Source organism: Larus michahellis, chromosome 7 (genome assembly GCF_964199755.1).
Source record: "Larus michahellis chromosome 7, bLarMic1.1, whole genome shotgun sequence".
Classification (NCBI taxonomy): Eukaryota; Metazoa; Chordata; class Aves; order Charadriiformes; family Laridae; genus Larus; species Larus michahellis.
In genome coordinates, this window is record NC_133902.1 from 43996563 (window position 1) to 44017069 (window position 20507).

Genomic DNA, 20507 nt, shown 5'->3' on the forward strand with positions numbered 1-20507 from the left:
GAGAAAGTAAACTCACCAGGCTCAAATGCCACCCGTTTGTGCCAGCAAGGTCCCCCCCGCACAAGGGGTGGCCAGCAAAGGAGGCTGCGATGGTCCAGAGCTTCCCCAAAACTTCATATCCCTGCCCAGGCTCTGATACATGGCAGCAGCAAGTGCTGACTCGGCACATCCCCCTCCCTGGCCACCCAAGGATCCTGCTTTAAAAGCATCGCTGGTATAAACCCAAAAGGTGGCATGGGGAAAATCATAAGTTGCCCTCCTTTAAGGACCAGACACTCCTCACCAGACTTTTATGGGCACTGCTGGCACAAGGAGAAAGCCCTATATTTTCCCCGTACATCTTAACAACTGCTGTAAAGAAATACCAATCTCCCAGGCCAGTCCCTGACCAAATGAAACACGAAACTTAGCCTTGCCACCTTCCACACACACCATTACCCTCCAGCTACAGCCCACAGCCCAGACCTCGCAGGCAGGGCTTAGAGTGCCTTTTCTGATCACTGCCCCCAAATTCATGCAATTCAGGGGTCACCTCGAAGCTGACCCAGGGGTTCACACAGGGAACGGAAGGAGTGGAGGCACTGCCTGGCTTCCCACAACCCTCACTGAGTACACAGAGGACACAAGAGGAGGTAGAGTAAGTTCAGGAAGGTGCTACCTTGTGGGTTGTGGGCAGAACTGAGGGTTTTTTACAGTAACACCCCTCTCAGCACACCACCTCCAGAGACTGAGCAATCCTAGGAGCTGCTCAGCAATGTTGCTTTTCCTCTTGAGCCCAGCTGAACAGCCCAACCCCCTAGCATCGCCTCCAACCCCACCATTAACTAGTTAGGGAAAACCTGGAGATACCACTTTACAAGGACACAACATAATTTTATTGTCTTTCCCCACAACAGCAGGGTGCCTGCGACTCCTCTGCAATTAGGGTGTTTCTGCTTTTCCTCTGTGTGAGCGCTCCCAACGCCTTCCATGAGCCCAGCCATCCCTCCCCCGAGCCCCTTGAGAGGAAGCTCCTTTGGGAACACACCAAGCAGATCTGCACATTGAGGACACAGCACCCGTGAAATAGGAGGGGGATCCCTTCTGCTCACAAAGTGTTAAGAGAGGACTTCAAAAGCAACTGCTAATATCCAAGGCAGTGATTTAGAATGACCTTTTCACAAGCGGAAACTTTCTCTTCCCATGCTTACCCAAGACAGCAAATGTATCTTTCAGACACTCTCCATATCCTCTAGGTTTCTAAGAATGAAAGTGGGGTCACACAAGCTGGTAAGCAAGCATTGTCCTAAATCCTGGCTGAAAATATAATCTCTGGATATGAGAAATAAAAGCATCCCTCAGCACAGAGGGTCCACAGTATTTGTATTACTGCTGTTACTAACAATTTTCCTACAGAGCCCTGAATATTGAAAATCCCCAAGCATGACCCAAATGCTCCTGATGTCAGGAGCGCTCATCATCCTCATACCAAAGGACAACAGCTGGTGAACCACACCTAGCAGGCTTACATACAGAGGAAGAAGAGCTCCCCCGCAGCCTCTCAGCTTGGGAAGGAGAAACAAACAGGCAGCCTCCCTGCTCACCCTCACCTAACATTTAAATTCAGGTGGGAGCTGACGGAGACAACAGAGATGTAAGAGCTACAACCAAATTAGTAGCCGGTGTTAGGGCCAGGATGATGAGGATGCTCAGCTGCTTCAACCATGATCATCTCCAATGGGAAATGGGTGGGAGCTGCTCCCCTTGCAGGGTCTCTATTTCTGAAACCAGCATTATGGTTTTAAAGTTATGCTCGGGAACAGCTTTCCCACTGCCAACAAGCCCCTTCCATGAGCAAACCAGTAACGCCAGTGCGATTACACCAGGGAAGAGTTTGGCCTGTTACCGTCCCTACCACATATGTTTTTTAACCAACAGTGAAGGAGCTTCTTCACAGTGAGCCACCAAACTGCAGTGTGTTTCGAACGCCCCACAGGGATGGAGGTGGATGTGGCTATATCAGAACAAGCCGCAGCAGAGCTTTGCTGGACCACTCTCTGCATGGAGACCTCATCGGACATGGCTTGTGCTGGAGTGTCGTCACCTCCAGCCCTACCAGAATTACGTATTCCCACATCATTTTAACTAAATAGCTTACGTCAGGGTTCCTCGAGATGCTAACTCCATCCTGAGGGTACTAAAAAATGCCCAGTGACCCGCTCTGCGCTCATCCCTGCCGCCTCTAATGCATCCAAAACAATTCCGGGGGAGAGGGTGGGAGGGGTGACTCCGCTACAGATTTCACACCGGATGGAGTATTGCATTGGATGCGCCGCTATAACGCGATGCCGGCAAGGTACCGTCCTGCCCGCCGCTGCGAGGCACAGAGCCAGCACCAACACCCCATCGGGCGCTCCGGCTGGTTCGACAACCACGCAGCCGTGTCCTCGGGCCGGATCCAGACCGCAGCCAGCCCGCCCAGCCGGACAGGCGCATCTCCGGTGCCGACAGCCAGGGAAACCGAGCTTGGCTTTGCCCTCGTTAAGCCGTTTTTGGGTGCAGGGGCCTCCGAGCCGGCACAGAGGAGGTGGAGGTGCAAGCCCCGGGAGCTTGCAATAAAGGAGATCTGTGTGGCTGGCGACTGCGAGGTCTCCTGGGAACAGCCCTTTTACTGGGCTCCAGATGCTGTGGAGTGATTGCTTATATGAAGGCGGGGGAGGCCTCTTTACTGTTTCTCATTTCCTCCTTTTTTTGCCCCCCCCCCACCTCCTGATTTCCTGGTTTTGTTCAGAAGCACAAGAGAGTCATTCATCATTTTTCTTCCAGCACAAGGAGTGCTCTCACCTCCCCCTCACCCCTAAATCCCTCCCCACCAGAAAAGGGCACGCGTTCCCCAGCCAAAAAGGCTCGCAGCAGGGAAGGCAAAGCTCCCCGGCTCCCGCAAACAGCTCCGGCACAAAGGGCCACATTCTCAGCTGGGTTCAGTGGGTGCCAGCCCCCAAAGGGTGAAGGCCAAAACTCAACGACAGCAGAAACGCTAAGTCAGAAAACGGATATCAGCGGCGGAGGAAAGCAATTTGCAGCGGTTTGAATTACGGGCGATGCAAAGCAGAGAGGAATTTGCATGCTGAGGAGACAGACAGCGCCTCAGGTAACTGGAAAGAAAGAGCTAAGAGATGAAGGTCCGCTTCCTTCTCAGCCCACGTGCCCTGATGGTCACTCGACTCGCTGAAACCTGGGAAAACTATCCTTGCGGACTTACACCCCCCGCTTCTAGAAATTGGATGGGCACCAGTCCCAGTGTAGTCCAGGCACTGGATTTGCATTGCTCTACGTGACAGCAAGCCACCAGTCCCAGCTTTGGGATGGGCTTCCAGGAAAGCCCCATTCAGTTTGCAGGAGGGGGGGAAAGGGGTGGCTACAGATGCAGACATTTAACCCATCCAGAAGGTCAACGACACCCCCAGGAAAAACTCTGTAGGGCTTTCCTCCAATACCTCCAGGGGACACTTGGGTTCACAGTCACTCTGTGCTCTCCGTAACTTCTTGATGGCCTTCTCCTTGCCCCATCTTGGACGGCGAGAGCCAGGACTAAAACATCTCGGTACAGCTGTAACAGAGAAGAGAAGCTCTCTCCAAATGCCACAGAGAAGGAGAGCAAGTAGGAAATCTCCAAAGTAGCTCAAATTCTTGCACGTGTTTTTATAAAGCAACTGTGCGTTTGCATGAAAACCAAGACTGTGCAAACACCTGGGGTCTGTCTGGGGCCTTTTGGTTTGGCTGATGACCTGGAAAAAAGGAAACAAAACCGGACATATAGAAAATGTTCCAGGTTTTGGTTTTGTTTGGGTTTAATCACAGCAGCAAGAGCAACCAAGTCAAAAAGGCCTGCTTATGGTCAAACCCAAAGCTTCCTTTTGGTGCTTTTAGAAGGAAAAGAAATAGAAGACTGTGGTCAGTACTGGGGCCAGTAGGGTGGAGGGGAGCCTGTGTACCAGCAGCTCCACCAAGGAGGTACATTTATGGCACAATTTCAGCAAGAACTGGAAGAGCAATGAAAACACAAACCACCAAGAGCCTGGCCGTTTGGGACTAAACTCTTCCACACCCACTGAGCCAGAGATCCTGGAGGCTCACCAAGCCAAGTGGGATCACTGCACTCCTCTAGTCTCTCCCCCAAACACCACCAGCTTGCTTAGGTGAACTGAAATGTCATCATTTGGAAAGACCCAAGTGTTACAGTGTGGGAGCCCAGACAGCCTGTGTTCACATCTTGGGCAAAGGAAGAGTTTGGGGCCATTTTTCACACATCCTGGGTCACTGGGTAAACTGGGAGCATGCTTTTCAGGGCCATCTTTGGGAGTCTGGCTGTTCATTCCCTTTGCTTTCTTTAAAGTGATCAAATGGGAAACTGTTTTTGCTGCTGGTCTCCCTCAATACCTTTGCAAGCTTGTTTCGAGGTTCTTTTAAGCTCCCACGGAGAAATGCCAATATTTCAAAGTTACGTGAATAAAACCTTAATTTTGCTCTTTTTTTTCTTTTTTTTTTTTAATGGTTTGGCAGCCAAACCGAAATGATCAGCCCCAAGCAGGAACCAACATGTGGACTCCATCATACTCCAAACCCAGAGCATGTCACCTCCACGAGCTCCCAGACGTGCTCACGCAGAGCTCAGCGCCTGACCCTCCCACCCCGGCAGGATAGCCCCTGACGCCTCTTCTCTCTGGAGCAACAGCAGGTTTCAGCAGGTCTTCACCAAGCCAGACAGGTCAAAATGAGCCTGCGAGCACCCCGCTGAAAATATGCAAAGTAAATCTGAGAGCCAGCACGGGGAGAGAAGGTGAGGCTGGCAGAAAGGCAGCAAGAGAAAACAAGAGGAAGAAAGGGAGCGCAGCACTTTACAGCAGGGAAAAAATAAACCTGCTGACCAAAAAAAAAAAGCAATGGGAAAAATGTACAGGGCTCTAGGGAAGAAAACGGCAGCAAAGGAAGAGGCACAAGGGGCTGGGATGAACACCCTGGCCTGAATGCACGTGGTCAGCACGGGTATAACGCTGCATATTTTCTTCCCGGCACCAAGGAGATCCCAGAGGGCCCCCAAAAGCCGTTTGCAAATCAGGACCAAGCTCTTGACTTCTCCTGGGTGCAGCAGCTGGATCATTCCTTACCCCTCGGTAAGGTAATCTCCCATCCCACAAAAGTCCAGGCTTCTGCTATTGGAAAGAATATCAAAATAAACTCCAAGAAATTGCAGAGGATTTTGCATTGGAGCCTTTTCAGTGTTTGCCTCACCCTGGCATCTTCAAACTAAGCGACATGTGGCACCATCATGGTTTCTGTAGCGTTCATCCCTGGAGCAACTAGCAGGCTGTTCAGTCTAAGAAACTTGCTCTCCTGAGATACAATCCCACCACTGGGTCTTCCAAAGGATAAGTATTCCCAAGAACTGCACGCCCAGCAGCACCTGCCTCAGCTTCCTTGACTTCCAGATGGGGCTTTCACAGTGCAGCCGGGACCAAACCCAGGTGCCCGTGGCCGGTCTGTGCCTGGCGACAGCAGAACCACAGTCGGGGAGGGATGTGATTAATTACATGAATAACAAACAGCCCCCACCCCACGCAGCTCAGACTGGGGATGCGGGAGGGAAGCGAGTGGCTCGAAACTCAGACAAGCTCCCAAATGAGGCCAGTCTTACCCTATTCCAGCTACGGACCTGCATCTTGGCCTTCACAAGGGACAGGAAAAGTCCTGCACATTTTCTTTAGAAAGGAACACAACAGTGAAAAGCCCCCAGTAGGAGAGTTTTCCTTTCAGCCTGACCTGGACCGTCCTGTGTATCCGCCGCGAGGGCACGGCCACCGGGAGCCAGCCTGCCCGCTCAGGGAGGAGAAAAGGGAAGTTAATTGTCACAGCCAAAAGAAAATAGGGAGCTCTTTTCAGATGGCAGGAATGTAACCGTGACGTTTAGTCACTTGCTATTTCTGCTTCCCGGGTACGTCTCTCTACAGGAAAGCCCCCGGACAGAAGTCTCTCCGGGCAGCATTACACCATGTGTTTGCCCAAACTTTGTGGTGTCTAAACCCGCTCCGAGGTCCCTGCGCTGGCTCCTTGGGGAGCTGCGGGGGTTTTGGGGAGGTTCTGTCTCGCCCGCTCTGTGCCTTGGCTGCCTTAAAGCAGATGCATGTGTCTAGCTGGAAAAAGGGCAAACCTGCAGCCCTGGCCTGAGGCCGCTCAGGGTCTGACTCACCAGCTGAAAACAGCAAAGCCCCGCTCTCCGACGCGCAAGCCAGGGCACGACGGCAGCACCGCACGGCCTGAGGTGGGTTCAGAGCGGAAGGGAACCAACGCCACGTCGCTGGCTCTGAAATGCAGCCATTCACCACCGTCATGACGGGGAAATCGCTTTTGCCCCACGTTGGGCTGTGACGGGGAGAGACTCTACCTCGTGGCATTGCTTCCCTAGAACTCCCCAGCTCCATCACGGGGACAGTATCTGGTCTGCCATGTCCCAGTCCCTCCCAGACTGTGGCTACATGCCCTCTGGGCACCATGCATGCTTCCACGGTTGGAGAGAGAAGAGAGGGACCCGTCTTGGGCTTACTCCAGCACAGGGCAGGCTGGACACCTTGCAGAAGAAGCCCCAGGTACCGGCACCAGGCAGTCAGCTCAGCTCGGGTCACGCTGCCGGCACCGCTCAACCCGCGATTTCAAGGGATTTCCAAAGCACAGCCCAGTCTGTCAGCTGCTCACAGAGGCACCTTCTTCACTGTGTTACCACACTAATTGCAGCCTTGCATTGCAGATGCTTTCTGCCATGCAGCCTGAAGTTCCTCCCATTCACAGATCTTTCTTGGACAAAATGTTGGGAACTTCCCCCATTAAAAATCTGATGGGAGTCCACCGCTTCAAGAGAAGTGCTGCAATAGGCTCTACAGAGCTTCTCAGATGTAATTTATATGGCAGTGGGCAGCCCGTGGTGGGTTGTAAACACTCGCACAGGAGCATTCACACACTCAACACTGAGCTCGATGTCAGTCCTGAGCACGGGTAATGGTGACGGGAGACAAGCAAGATGCACAATTTAACTGCCAAAAACGCAGCTTCATCACAGGATGCCATGGAGGGGATATGCATTCAGTTGACTACCCCCACATAGGCCGAGAAAATAAAAGAGAAGAACTGGAAAAAGAAAAAAAAAAAAACAACAAACACAGACAGTTAAATATCTATAGGGAGCCACTGCATTTCAATCGCAACCAGTTTTTTATGTCAGCCGGGACATTTCAGCTCTGCTAGGGCTGATGAGTTCCAAGGGACAGGACACTGCTGACAACCACAACCTGGAGGCTGAACTCTCCTAGCACGTAACTCAGGTTAAAAACAGACCTGAGCAGGGCTGTGCTTCCAGTGGGCACAGCCCAAACGGTGGGACCTCCCTTCTCATCACAGTTGTTGTTCCTGGATGCAAAAGGCAGCAGGAGATGGGAAAAGGCCGCAAATTGTATTTTTAAGAGCAATCCCAAATTGGTCTTGTATGTGGAGTTCTTCCTATCCCGAAGCCTCAAGGCACACAGACAAGGGTTTGCTTGCCTCCCCCAGCACTTGAATCCCCACTGCTAGAAGTCAGGAGGGCAGATCGCACAACAAAGAAGGTTGTGCCTCTGTGAGCAGCTGGCAGACCAGGCTGTGCTTCAGAAATCCCTGAAATCACAGGCAGCACAGTGGGTTTCCCTAGCACTGTTCCCACCTCGCAAGGCTCACTCCATACGCTTTTCATAAACTCCCAATTTGTGCGCCGCTGGCTACCACCTAAGGCAGGATTCTGGGCTTGATAGACCTTTGGCCAGCTTGGTCTGCTGCTCGGTCATCTCTGCACCGTCCCAGCGCTTTCAGCGTGGTCTGAATTTGCAAAGGTCGGTTTCAGCACATGCAGGACAAACCTAATGGCCAGGGGTTAAGGTAACAAATCCTTGAAACCAGCCTGATAAAAAGAATAAACAGAAAAATTGAGGAAAGCAATGACAGAAATCAATAACAAACATTACTAGAAAGACAGGAGCTTTCCAGCTGTCTGAGATTAGACGAATCTATGTCTGCATTATCAATTTTTACTCTTTTTCTACCAGGCACATTTTGTTAATGCTGAAAATTCTGTGTTTCAGCCCCTTGGCAGTTCAGCCGGCCTTAGTCCCTGTGGGATGAGGGTCACAGGTCCCAAGAGGGCTGAGCACCAACCAGACCACCCTTTGTGTAGCGGGACCTGCAGGAACTTTGCCACCTCCCCTTTGCCATGTTGAACTCCCTTCACCCAAAATAAGGTGGGGGGGAAAAAGCAAACAAGTCAAGCCCTGGTTCACAAAGGTGGGGCTGAGCAGAAAGGAGGGGTTAGACTCAAAAGGAGAACCCCCTGTCCAAACACAAGTATCTGAAGCAATATTCATAAAGCAAACACCGGGACGACCGGCAAGCAGTGTGCATTTTGCACACCTGACCCTTACCAGCATGCAAATCTCAAGAACAACATCAGCGCTTCTAAAAAGAAATCAAAATAAAAGCACACTGAGTCCGTGAACAACCTTTGTTTAAACGCCACGTGAGAGTCAATACGTTTCTACAGGCTGACTCCCCACAAACGTAAGCAAGGGAAAGTTATCAGCTCTGGGCTCCCAAAATATTTACTCAACTGTCCTGGTTTGACATCAATCTAACATTATTCTGAGTAATCTCGCGCAGACCTTTCCAAAGACCCATGCTGTCATTTTTACGGCATACTCCTGACCAAAACTCAAACGCAGAGCAGCCTTTCCCAAGTGTATTTCCAAGCACTTTACTACCACAGAAGCAAACGGTGTCCTTGCAAGGTAGGAACAGCGCTATGGAAACCCATCCTATGGGGAGAGGAGGCTGAAGGTGTGCAGCCTCCACATGCAGCATCCAAGGGTCAGATCCAAACACTGCATCAAACTGAAACTGTGGGGGTAATTACGACACCTCGATGAATGGCTTAAGCTGAGCAGAGGCTGAGAGAAGACACCCTGGTGGAGAAGGCTGGGGTGTTTTAGTGGCTGCAGTGGATCTAAAACTTGGGGTTAGATCTCATCTGGCCAAAAGCCACAGCTTGGGAAGCATGTCTGGTGGAGGACGTCGGTATACTCTGCGTGTTTCCTCACAAAGGCTTGGGACACCAGTTCTTATTTTTAGTCTTATTTTCATTTCTTCGTGTAATGAGTTCAGTGTTTCAAGCAGCCCTAGAGGAGCAGGAAGGACATGTCCCGTAATAAAACTAATTAATTCATGTGGAATTTCTAGCCATTATTGTGAAAGTGGCCAAATTCCTCGCTCCTGAAAAGCTGCCAAAATGGCCATTAATCTGGCTGTGGTCACGAGCAGGATTCCTGTGGCCTCCTGCAACACCCGACCAGCCCCCGGGACAGGGACTGCAGAAACCAAAGTGGATGTTGTTATTTCCTCACACCGCCTCCCATAGCCCCAGTTTTACTAAACAAGAAAGTTGCCTCAGAGGGCTCCATGCCAAATTCCTCCCAGTGCCCCCAGAACAAGCATGCCCCAGTCATGCGCACAGAGGTCTAGACCTCCAAAATCAGCCCAAATCAGGCATTTCAGCATTATTCCAAGCCCTGCAGACCAACTGTTTTCACCTGCCCAGCCTTGGCGATGCTCTCAGTGACAGGTGCCCTAAATTTGTCTGAATTTGTCCTGGAGACATCAGAAGTTGTATTCCCACCACCCAGCTGGGTGTGCTAGGAGGCTGAGCTTTTCGGATCCCATCTGCAGGCAGTGGGAAGCTGGGCTCCTCCACAGAGAAATTCCAGGCAAGAATCTCATTGACCGAAATCCCTCAATAATGCACAAGAATTAATGGAATCTGTCTCTCTGCCTGAGAGCTGGGGGTGACAGGGTCTGCAGGGCCTGGCAGGGGAAAAAAGCATGGAATAAACTTATTTTAGTCACTAAAATCAACAACAAAAAAATTACTCAGAATACCCACAGGGAGACGACCTATTGTGTAAGAAGGCACCATTTTGCCATAGTCTCGTTTTTCTCCCCCAATTCTGGACAGCTTTTTAAATTCAGTGATGGGATAGAAAGTTACCTTCAAAATAGTACCTCTAGTGCTGTCTCACGATCCAGTCCCAGGAATGGGCATATTCCCTGAACACCACCAGCAATCCAGACCTTCTGCCCCAAATGTCCTGTGTAATGGACCATCTGTAACAACCTGGATTTCTAACAGTCTAAACAAAATCCTCCCAAAATACACCTCTGCACAATCCATGGAGGCAGCACTGTTCACCATGGCCAAAGGAAAAGGTCCCCTAACATGGCCACCCATTGCTTTAGGCCTTCTCATCCCAGTTTCCACCATGGCAGATGGTTTACCTGTCCATTCACATCACAGTCAGATCAAGATGGTGCTACAGTGATTGTCCTGCCATTATATCAATCTGGTTTATATGACGTTCAGAAGAATGGAAAGTGCCCTCTACACATCAGGGATTGTATCAAACTCACGGCCCTTGGTTAGTGGTGGGTACTGTGCTGGAAAAAGAATGGCTGTTGGAGCCCAGTAGTGCAGATAGGGAGAGGTTCCGCCACAGGAACTTTGTCCTTGACCAGTTGGACTAAGAAATGCCTTGCCAGAGCCTGGGATGGAGCCTGGAGCAGATCTTCCAACCTTCAGAAAGCAGTGATAAGACTCACCATAGTATTATCACTCAGCATTTTCCTTGCGCTGGTTCAGCTGCAAACCTAGAAGAGCAAACTAGCTACCGTGTGGAGGGTGGATTGCAACATCTGTGACAAGTGTCCCCAAGAAGCAAGACAATTCACCAGTGTAACTGGAATTTGGTTTTAGCAAAGGCACTGCAGGTTGAGCGAGGAGGACCAGGAGGAACAGAAAACAGCCACGGAAAGCCCTGGGGTTGCTGGGGTAGCCTCACTGCAAACCGGAACACCATGGTGGCCAACCACCCTGACCCTACAACCCCCACACCAAACTCTCACGGTGGTCAGGACCCAGAGGACACAAACCAGGCACCTTGGGGAGCCCCCAAGCCAGGCACCCCAGATTATCCACAGCCTCAGTAGCTCCACGTCCCTGCCAGGGCAGAGCCCCAGCACCAGCCCCGGGCTCCAATGGTGCAGGACGGTGAAGCCCCACGTCGGCCACCCCTCCTGCTCTTCCTCCTCATGCCATTCCTCTTCGCTAAACCTGAGTTCCTCTCCCCATTTCTGCTTGCTTTTGAAGTGCCAGATGAAACAGCAGCAGATGGAGGCAAGCCGCTCGCCCGCTGAAAGCAACGGGAGACGAGCGTTTCCACATGGGCTGTGTGGGAGGGCTGCCATCGTGCCGGTCCCAAAACCTGCATCTCCCCCGGCTCAGCCCGCAGCCAAACGGCGTGCCGAGTGCCACAGACAAAACCTCCTGGATTCAAACAGAAAATGACCCCCGAGCAACTTCCCAGATACAAAAAAAAGGTCAGATTCTGGCAAGCTTCACTGCTTCTGCTCTTCTGCCTTCACTGGGGCTGCTCAGGATCTGTCCTGCTCCCCTTGAGGGCAGAATTTGGGACTTCTAAAATATAGGGCACTCCAGACCCTACAGGAAACAGGCCACACTAAGGGAAAACACACCTGATCTTTGGAGGTATGAAAAATGTCTTGGAGGACACCCAAAAGCACAAAAACACCTTCAACAGACTGAAGAGCAAACACTCCTGGGACATGGACATTAGGTGCCCACCCTTTTCTACTTTTAACTTAAAACAGCAAGAGGACAACATGTGAAGGTTATCAGACAACCTCCCCACATAGCCAAGAGAAGTCCATTAGCATGGATTGGATCTTCTACGACTAGCCGGAAGAGCTGAGAACAGACTGCCCTGGCTGAAGTCTGAAAAGGAAGATCTTACAGGGAAATCTTGCTGTGAACTCCAGCAGAAATACCAGGCAAGGCTTCATGAATTTTCCCAACATTATAGGACTACAGGACTCTCCCACAGACAATGCCACGCTAGTGACTTCAACAGCATGTCACCACTGTATGTATCCTGCATCACCTGGCTACAAGGACAAGCTGCGAGGAGGCACAAAAGCCCCTCTTTCATCTCACCTCCAGTTAGTGAGGTGTCGGAGACATTATTAATTCCAAGGGCAGAGCATTAGGAACCCCCTCATCCCACCTGAGCTGTTTTATCTGCAGAAAATTGTAAGGAAAAGCAGGGATTTCAACACGGTCCAATTCCCACCAGCGCTTTGTGTCACTCTCAATTACAGTCCAGAATGAAATACCAAGAAATCGTTCCTCGCGGCCGGCAGAATTAATGGGATCTTTGACTACAGAGAGCACCAGGCAGTGAACTTGTTCCCTTACCAGCCAAGAGGCACAGTGCTGCTTTCTTCAGAATAAAAGCCACAATGTCAAAGGATAGTTTAAGGCTTATAAAAGTGACCTGATGTTTCCCAGTATTCCAGTCCGTAAGAAAGGCACATGATTAGTGACCCTTTCCTTTCTAAAACAATTTATTTCTGCCGTAAGCTGATGCAGCGAGAGACTTTATCTTCCCACTGGTATCTGGCTAAATTACGTGTGGGGCAAAACACCGAACAGAAGACAATCAATATTGCAGTTACAACAAGCTGTCAAATGCTGGGCTGCAGCAAAGCTCTGATAACTGTGCGCTAACCCCTTTCTCTTAAGCCTTTGCCCAGGATCACCACCACATCACGTTCACTCATAATTATATGTCAACGCGCACATTTAATGAGGTCACACTTGGCCAGTTTGCGAATGAGAAACACCTCTGAGCTTGCTGGCAGTGACTGCTGAAGGTGGGCAAGGATGTTTCAGTCAGAGACTGAATCTGCTGAAGGTAGTTTGTCTTTCTGGAAATAATAGTAAGACTGAATCTGCAATCTGCTAAGATGGCAGAAAACTCATCCTTCCAGAAAAGTGAAGATTTGGTTGGGTTAACTCCCCATCATGGCTCACCCGAGGTTCCAGGCAAGGACCAAGACGTGTATGATGGACCATGAGGATGTGCACAAGGACAGGGAGGGAATGGGGCACGACTGTCACAAGATCAGCTCAGCAGGGATGAAAGGCAGCCAAGAATAAGCTGCACAACACGTTAGGACACCCAGCAAGGATTTTTCCTTCTCTCCTGAGTCCCCACCAGGAGCACGCACCACGGTTAGCCTCCGAATCCCATAGTATGCTCGGCACCTATGAAGTAGCATCTTGCCGCATGTCACACAGCAAAGGGACACCTAACGCAACTCGCTCTTCCACTGAGGACAAACCTGCCTCTTCTGGCAGACGCAAATAGTCAGCAAGGACATGTTGGAAAGCCAAGCCCAATGCGTTCAATATGTGCTGCTAAAGGACACCCTCAAAAGTGGTCACACACGCACCAATTTAGGCAGCACCTCCCCGAGGAAGAGCTGGGGGGAAGATGGGTGGAAGCGATAGTGGAAGCGCATGCCATGACAAGGGGTTTGCATCCCTCTGATTCGGAAGGGGTCTGCTAAGCGGCCAGTGGATCAAAGTTACGTATTTCACCCTGATTCAAGGAAAGAAACCAGGAATTCATACACCACCAAGCTCAGCCCTCCTCCTGTAACAGAAATGCTTTAAAAGCATCTCTACATTTTACCTTGGCCTTCCTCTTACTCTGTCTGCCTAAAGCAAAAGACCTTCCCTGAAGGAATCTGAGCCCCAGCAAGGAAGGCAGCTGCGACCATGCTCAGAAAGCTGGAATCCAAGCACAAACGCAAAAAAATCCACCAAGGAAACTGCTGTTCCTCCCAGGTCCCCAGTGCTGAACACAGGACCAGGAAAAACAGGTACAGGAGTATTGCTGGCCACTGGGATGAAACCCTGTCTTCACAAATCCAGTCGTGTTTGTGGGTAACAGCAACAGCCACTCATGGGGCAGATAAATTATCCCCAGCTAATATTGCAGCCAGGTCTAGTACGGAGCCATACACAAACACACCTCTCACATTCCAGTTTTCACTGTTTTGCCTCCTGAATTGTTTATCTCGGCTCAATTCCTGGATGTGGATAAAACAAACGACATGGACTTTCTCACAGACGGGGCTTCTTGCTGTTCCCTTGACAAATACCATGCTCAGCGAGTATGAGCCTGAAACCCAGAGGAAAGGAAACAACTGCAAAGGGCAAGAAGGAAACAGATCATTTGCCAAGGGACAGCATGAAAACACATTTCTCCTTTGGGCCAGAGCCTTTAAATCTTCTCAGGCTTCCCCTTCCCTCCAAACCACCATTTTCACACCATCATCACCCCTCCTAGAGCAAACTCAAGTGAAAGTGGGGCAGGGGGTAGCATTATTTTCAAGAAGCTGCTCCACAAGGTGTTATTTACTGTCTTAATACTTAAAGATGACAGCCAGCCCTGGGCCTGACCAGGTTAGCTCTTGACCAGACACAGTTGCTATGAAGTAACTTGGAGACCTGGTCCACCTACTGGAAAAGCCCCAGAGGCAGCAAGGAGAGATGAGCTGTGTGGGATTTTTTTTTTTTCATTCACATATCATCCTTAGAGCTGTTATTAATTGTATTTCAATTTTAATAATGTCTTCCACAGCAAGGAGCTCTGCCGACATTCGGTTTAGCCTGGGCAGAGCTGCTGTAGTGGCTGTGGACATATTAACACGCTCCTGTGGATTTGGTTCTTGCGGTTGGCTTCTCTGGTGTCTAGCAATGTCCAAGCTTGCATAAGCCAGGCTGAACGCCTGGTTGCAGCACTTGTAGCTAATCTCCCCCTCGCTCATGTGCTTCTGTCTCAAGAGGCATCTAACATGGGACCAGGGGGACACTCGTAGCGTGGCTCTCCTCTACCCCTCGCCCACTTTTTAGCAACAGAGTGCCTTCAGGACCTCCACTGCTGCGCTAGATCTGGCCAACTTGACTGACGGGCTCAGAAGTTGTGGGGGCGGAAGGACAGACACACACACGCACATGCAGTTCGTGATGGACGCTTCATTTGCTTATAAAAGGAGGAGAAAAGCAGAAGTCTTCCTGGCAATTCTGTGGAGGTGAAAAATGCGCTCATAGCATAACTGGCATGGTTTTCAAGTTGCTGTTAAAATTCCTCCTATATTATGCTACCTCCAACCCCAGAGTCTTCTGTGTTTTGGAGCAATACATTAAGCTGTCTTTTAGCAGCTGCCTGCCAAGGGGAAATGGAGGTTTTGACATTTGACCCATAAGGAAGGATGTGTGGCATTTGGGGCTACCCAAATAAGGATTTTAGTTGGATGCTAAAACGAGCCGCGTTGTTAACAGTTAACTATTTTGACGCTGGTTTGGTATCGTGGGAGTTCAAAGTGGAGACCCTGACCAGGTGAATGAGGCAACCCCAGCCCTGCAAGTTCAAGTTTGCCTGAGGCCACATTCTTTGCACAGCTCTCTTTCCATTTGGAAAGGTTACTTTGCACTGGCGTGGACTAAAAAAACCACATTTGTTTTAATAAAGCAGTGAGATTCCAAAGCAGGACTCAATAGCCAGCAGTGGGTTCTGAGGCAGATCCCGCTGAATTAGTACAAATATCTCAACAACAAAATAAAACAATACTACAAACCCAACTGAATTGCTCTGATAAAAGGGAAAAAAAATCCCTTAACTGGTCAGCTTTGAACAGTGGCTCAAGAGCCCTTTTTTTCAGAGTGGAACAAGTTTTATTCCTAGGACCTTGTCTCCATTAGGAGAAAACAGATTGTTCTTCAGGGATTCTCATAACTTGGGCAAGACAATTTAGGACATTTGCTGACATCACTAAGATCTGCCCTACTCCATCTCCGAGCACAAGTTCCCACCTTGGAGCAGCACTGGCACCCTGCTGCACCTTGAGCCAGTTCAGGTCAGTGATCTGACAGAAAACCATTGGCTTGTTTCCTGGGGCTGGCTTTCTGCAGGATTAGCTCCTGAGCCAGCCTCCTCCAACACAAGGTGAGAGCTAAACCCAGCAGAAGGAAGGGAGAGGGACATTGCAGCTGAGAGCTGGCCAAGACCACGCAAGCCCCTGACTCCAAAGCAGAAGGCAGCATCCTCACCCTCCGGCTGAGACTGGCGAGGCTGAGAGACCCCAACGCTACCAGATATGCCTCTCAAAGCATATTGTGTCTCCGGGACCCATTTGGTCCTAGACCTGCTTGGAGAGAAGATGGCTATCGGGGACTGATCTGCAAAGACGCAGACTGCTAACATGACGTTCAGACAGTCCCCGCTCTGCTCCCCGTGTCCTGGAGGATTTCGGGCACATCGTTTAGCCCACCTGCAAAACAACATGCCGATCTCGCTGAGGCGCTGGAAGAATAAACACACTCAAGACTGGCACGAACCCTCCGGCAGCATCACGCGCGCAGTAACAACCCTCTGTCCCCAGCTCAGGCGGTTCCACTCAGCAGTACGTAAAGTTTGTGACACGGTGACCTGAAATAAACTGTAAAACAGCGTGGTCCCGTGGCATCGAAACTATTCCAGAGGCGCTGATCCCTGGAGGTGCCGAGCCTCCGTCTCGTCGGTGGGAGTTCATGCACTCGCCTCCCCCGGGGGGGTGGGGTAGAAGTTCTCAGCCTGATTTCCACAGACTGCTGCTATTTTGTTCCAACATTCCCAACATCTTCAAAATACCCAAAGCCTCTTGTGCAATGAGCAACATCCTCTGCTTCCTAGCTACATGGTGGTTTATGTTACTTTCCGCCTACAACCATTTCAGGATTGGCTTTGCAGACCTAAGTGGAAGACTAAACAATGCTGGAGCCACAGCAGGAGAATTTGCAGAGTTTTATTTCTTGTTTCATTTGGGCAATCGTTCTGCCTCTCATCAGGGACAAAAAAACTTGCCAACCTCTTAATTTAGGAATAGCACGAGCTCTGCATTCCAGCCCTGAATCAGCCAAAGGAACCTTTTCAAGCTGGAAAGGGGAAAAAGGGCAAATACCTTTAAGCACATTTAAAAAAAAAAAAAAAAAGCCTCAACACCTGCCTTTTGCAGGCAAAAACCTGCTCTCAGGGCACTCTTGAAACTGGCTTGACATCAGCATTTGAAAGGGAATTCCACTCCCGGCTCTTCCCTGTCACTGCTTTAAACAAAAAGCACACTCTTCCTCGTATAGGTTTTGTTATACGTTTTGCAGGCACGCTGCAGAGGGAAGCGACCGACCATGTGAGGCTGAACAGAAGAGTATCAAGTGAAGCTGCCAGACTCGGGTCTTGTTTTTGTTTGGGGGTTTGGTTTTATTGTTGGGTTTTGTTTGTGTTTTTTTTTCTAATGGCTACAACAACCTGTTAAAAGTTTTGTAATCTGAAGAGAGCAAACCCTTTTCTGGATGTCCAAGCTGCCTCTGCCAAGACATGCTCGACTGTGAATATTCCAACTGCATGTTTCACATCACGCTGGTTAAGGATGTGCCAGTATTTTTATTATTCAACCCCTATGGACATTACAAAGCACCACATACATTGAAGTGTTCTTAAACTGTGATGTTTACGTGTGTGTATTACGCATGGAGATAACAGTGAAATAAATCACATCCATTATAAAGGAATAAGGATAATAAAATCAAGCAAAATACCCAGTGAAGTAACATAAAAAATCTGAAATAAAGTCCGTAAAAGCAAAAAAAAAAAAGCAGCATTAACTCAGAAAATCACCTCTCAACCCATCACTGCAATGCTTTCTTCCCCCCGCCCAGTTTCTTGTAAAAGCATAAGCCTGGAAGTCAGCCCCAGATTCTTTAAATCTCAATGCCCTTGGTTTCTTCTGGAGAGTGTAAAATTCACTCCCTTGACACTCATATTCTGTAGTCAAGCAAGATTTCACATCAACGTGTTCTCCAGACTCCCGGCTCTCTACAGCCCTTCGCAGCAGGGCAAAGGAGGGGGGGACAGGAGTGGGGACAGGAGTGGGGACAGGCGTGGGGACCGCAGCAGTCGCAGCCATCGCAGCCTGGGTGCACGGAAGCAGCAGCTTGCAACGCACAGAAGTTTTCCCCGCTGCAGGTTTTTCTCCATCCCCCTCCCTCCATTTCTCCCCCTTTGAGCGGAGCAGCATGTGCAGGTCCCCGGCTGCACTCCCTTTTAAATAAAGCCTCAACAAGAGGGAAGGGAGGGAATTCAAAGTCGTGCTGCTGAACTAGTTATGCAAACAGGGTCAGAGCCCCGGTCTTAGCCAGGGGAGTAAAACCAGCAAGGAGGCAGAAATCAAGGAGGGGTGAGTTCAAAGGAGAAAGTGCTGGTTTCTACTCCCAGACCCAATTCGGCAATTTTCAACATCCCACAGAGGGATGCTGATCGCAAGAGAGAGGAGGCATTAATAAAACCAAGCTCTGTTGCATCAGCATCCCCAGGAGCGCTCGCTCCCACAGCAATCGCAGCAACAGGTCAAGAGCCTGTCGGCATCCTCGGGGCTCTGCCCTCAGGGGATGCTCCTCTTCCTCCTGGCACCCAGTGCCTGGACCATGGGAGGCAGAGGGGACCAGGGTCCCCATGGCAGAGGCCACCCCAGCTCCAAGGTGGGCTCTGCTGGGACGGTGGCCATAGGGAATGGAGTCCACACACAGCAGGGCCCCCGCAGCCCCACAGCCAACCCCTTCCCACCAGGCAGCATATCATATGGTCCTCCCACACCTCCTCTCCCAGTATCTGTGGGGCGCCCATCACTCTCCGGGGTGCTTTTACTCCCCGATCAAACCCAAATCTGCACTTCCACCTCCCTCTGCTCCCCGAAGGACTCCCCCTCAGCTGCATCTCCCCAGACTTCACCCATGGGTTCTCATCTCTAGAAGACACCAACCTACCCCCTGCACCCGGGGCAGTCCCTGCATCCTTGCCCCCGCCCCCCCCCCCCCCCCCCCCCCCCGCTCATTACAACCCGACCCTGGGGTTCCTGCTCTGTGCCAAGGAAACCTCGCTCTCTAACCCCCGGTTTAGCTGCACCCCCAGATACCCCCTTTCCCCCACACCCCCAGGGATGCAGTCACACTCCTTCCTCAACTCCAGCACCTCTCTCATTCCTGCCCGCTTTGTCCCTCCCTGGACTCTCTCCTTTCCCGCAGGGATGCCCCTTCCCTGCCCTCCCGAGGGGTCCCTCTGCCCCGGGAGGATCCTCTCTGGGCCACCCTTTAGGACCTCTTTGCCCCCTGGACGTGCTGGTGCCCCGCTACCCCATCGCTCGCTGCCCCCAAGCCCCTCTGGTGCACGGTATCCAGCGCCCGGCGCTCCGTCCCCGGTGCCCCACGCCCGGTGCGCAGTGCACAACACACGGTCCCCAGGGCTCGGTCCCCGGTGCTCAGGACACAATGCACAGTCCCCGGGGCTCGGTCTCCATTGCCCGGTGCCCCCCGCCCGGTGCGCAGGGCACAATGCACGGTCCCCACGGCTCGGTCCCCGGTGCGCGGTCCCCCGAGCCCCCCCACGCCCGGTGCACGGTCCCCAGCGCGCGCTGCCCGGTGCCCAGCGCACGGTGCCCCGTCCTCATCACCAGGTCGCCGGCGGCCCGCTGCCGCTGCGCGGGGCGCCGGGTGCGCGGTTCCCCGCGGCGGCCGGTGCGGGCTGCGCGGTGCCGGGCGCTGCTCACCTGCGGGGCGCTCTGCGCTGGCGCCGTACTCGGCCGTGTCGCGGCGGCGGGCGCAGGTGCCCTGTCCCTGCACCAGGGCTTGGAGCGGCAGCTCGGCGCCGGGGTCGGGGTAGCAGCGCAAGCCGGCGGCGCAGCGCGGGGTGTAGACGCCGCACGCCTCGGCCTCCAGGCGGGCGCACACCGGGCAGCAGCCGCAGCCCGGCTCCCGCACCAGCTCCGGGCAGGGCGGGCGGGCGGCCGGGGGGCAGGCGGCCAGGCGCTCCGCCGTGCAGGGCGGGCAGCGGAACAGCACCTCGGGCAGCGCCGGCCCCGCCAGCGCCAGCGCCGCCGCCGCCGCCGCCACCAGCAGCCGCGGCCAGGCGGCCCGCGCCGCGCCGCCGCGACCGACCCCGCCGAGCGCCATGGCGGGACTGACGGGGGCGGCGGGGCCGGCAGGTGGACCCGGCAGCTCGGCCCCCTCCCCTCCCCGGGCGGCGCGGCGGGGCGCGGAGGGGAGAGGAGCGGCGCGGAGAGGAGCGGAGCGGCGCGGAGAAGGAGCGGAGCGGGGCCGGGCGCGCCGCGGCGCCGCCGGGTCCTAGAGCCGCCCCCGCGCCCGCCCCCCCCCCCCCCCCCCCCCCCCACCTCCCACCCCCGCGGGGGTCGGGGCTGCCCCAAAGGGGAGAGGGGGTCAGCCCCACAGGGCGTCGGGGGAGGCCCCAGAGGAGGTTGGGGATGGCCCAAAGGGGAAACGGGGGGGTCCGGGACCGACACGGGGAGAGGGTTTGCCGCAGTGGAGGTCAGGGTCTGCCCCACCGGGGATGGGGGTCTGGCTCGCAAGGAGGCCGGGGGATGCCCCGCTGGGCAGAGCAGGGACAAACGCGGAGGTAATCGGGGCCTGCCGGAGACACCTGGTGCAGGGAGGG

The 20507-nt window shown here is 52.6% G+C and overlaps 1 protein-coding gene across 1 annotated transcript in view; it reads right to left on the bottom strand.

The window, feature by feature from the left end:
• IGFBP2 (insulin like growth factor binding protein 2) overlaps positions 1 to 20146 on the bottom strand; it is a 65420-nt gene extending 45274 nt beyond the window's left edge. Inside the window, exon 1 of the mRNA XM_074594567.1 lies at positions 19606 to 20146. Coding sequence (XP_074450668.1) covers positions 19606 to 20008 — 403 coding nt within the window. The 5' untranslated portion in view covers positions 20009 to 20146. The remainder of the gene's footprint in view (positions 1 to 19605) is intronic.
• Between the last annotated feature and the right edge of the window lie 361 nt (positions 20147 to 20507).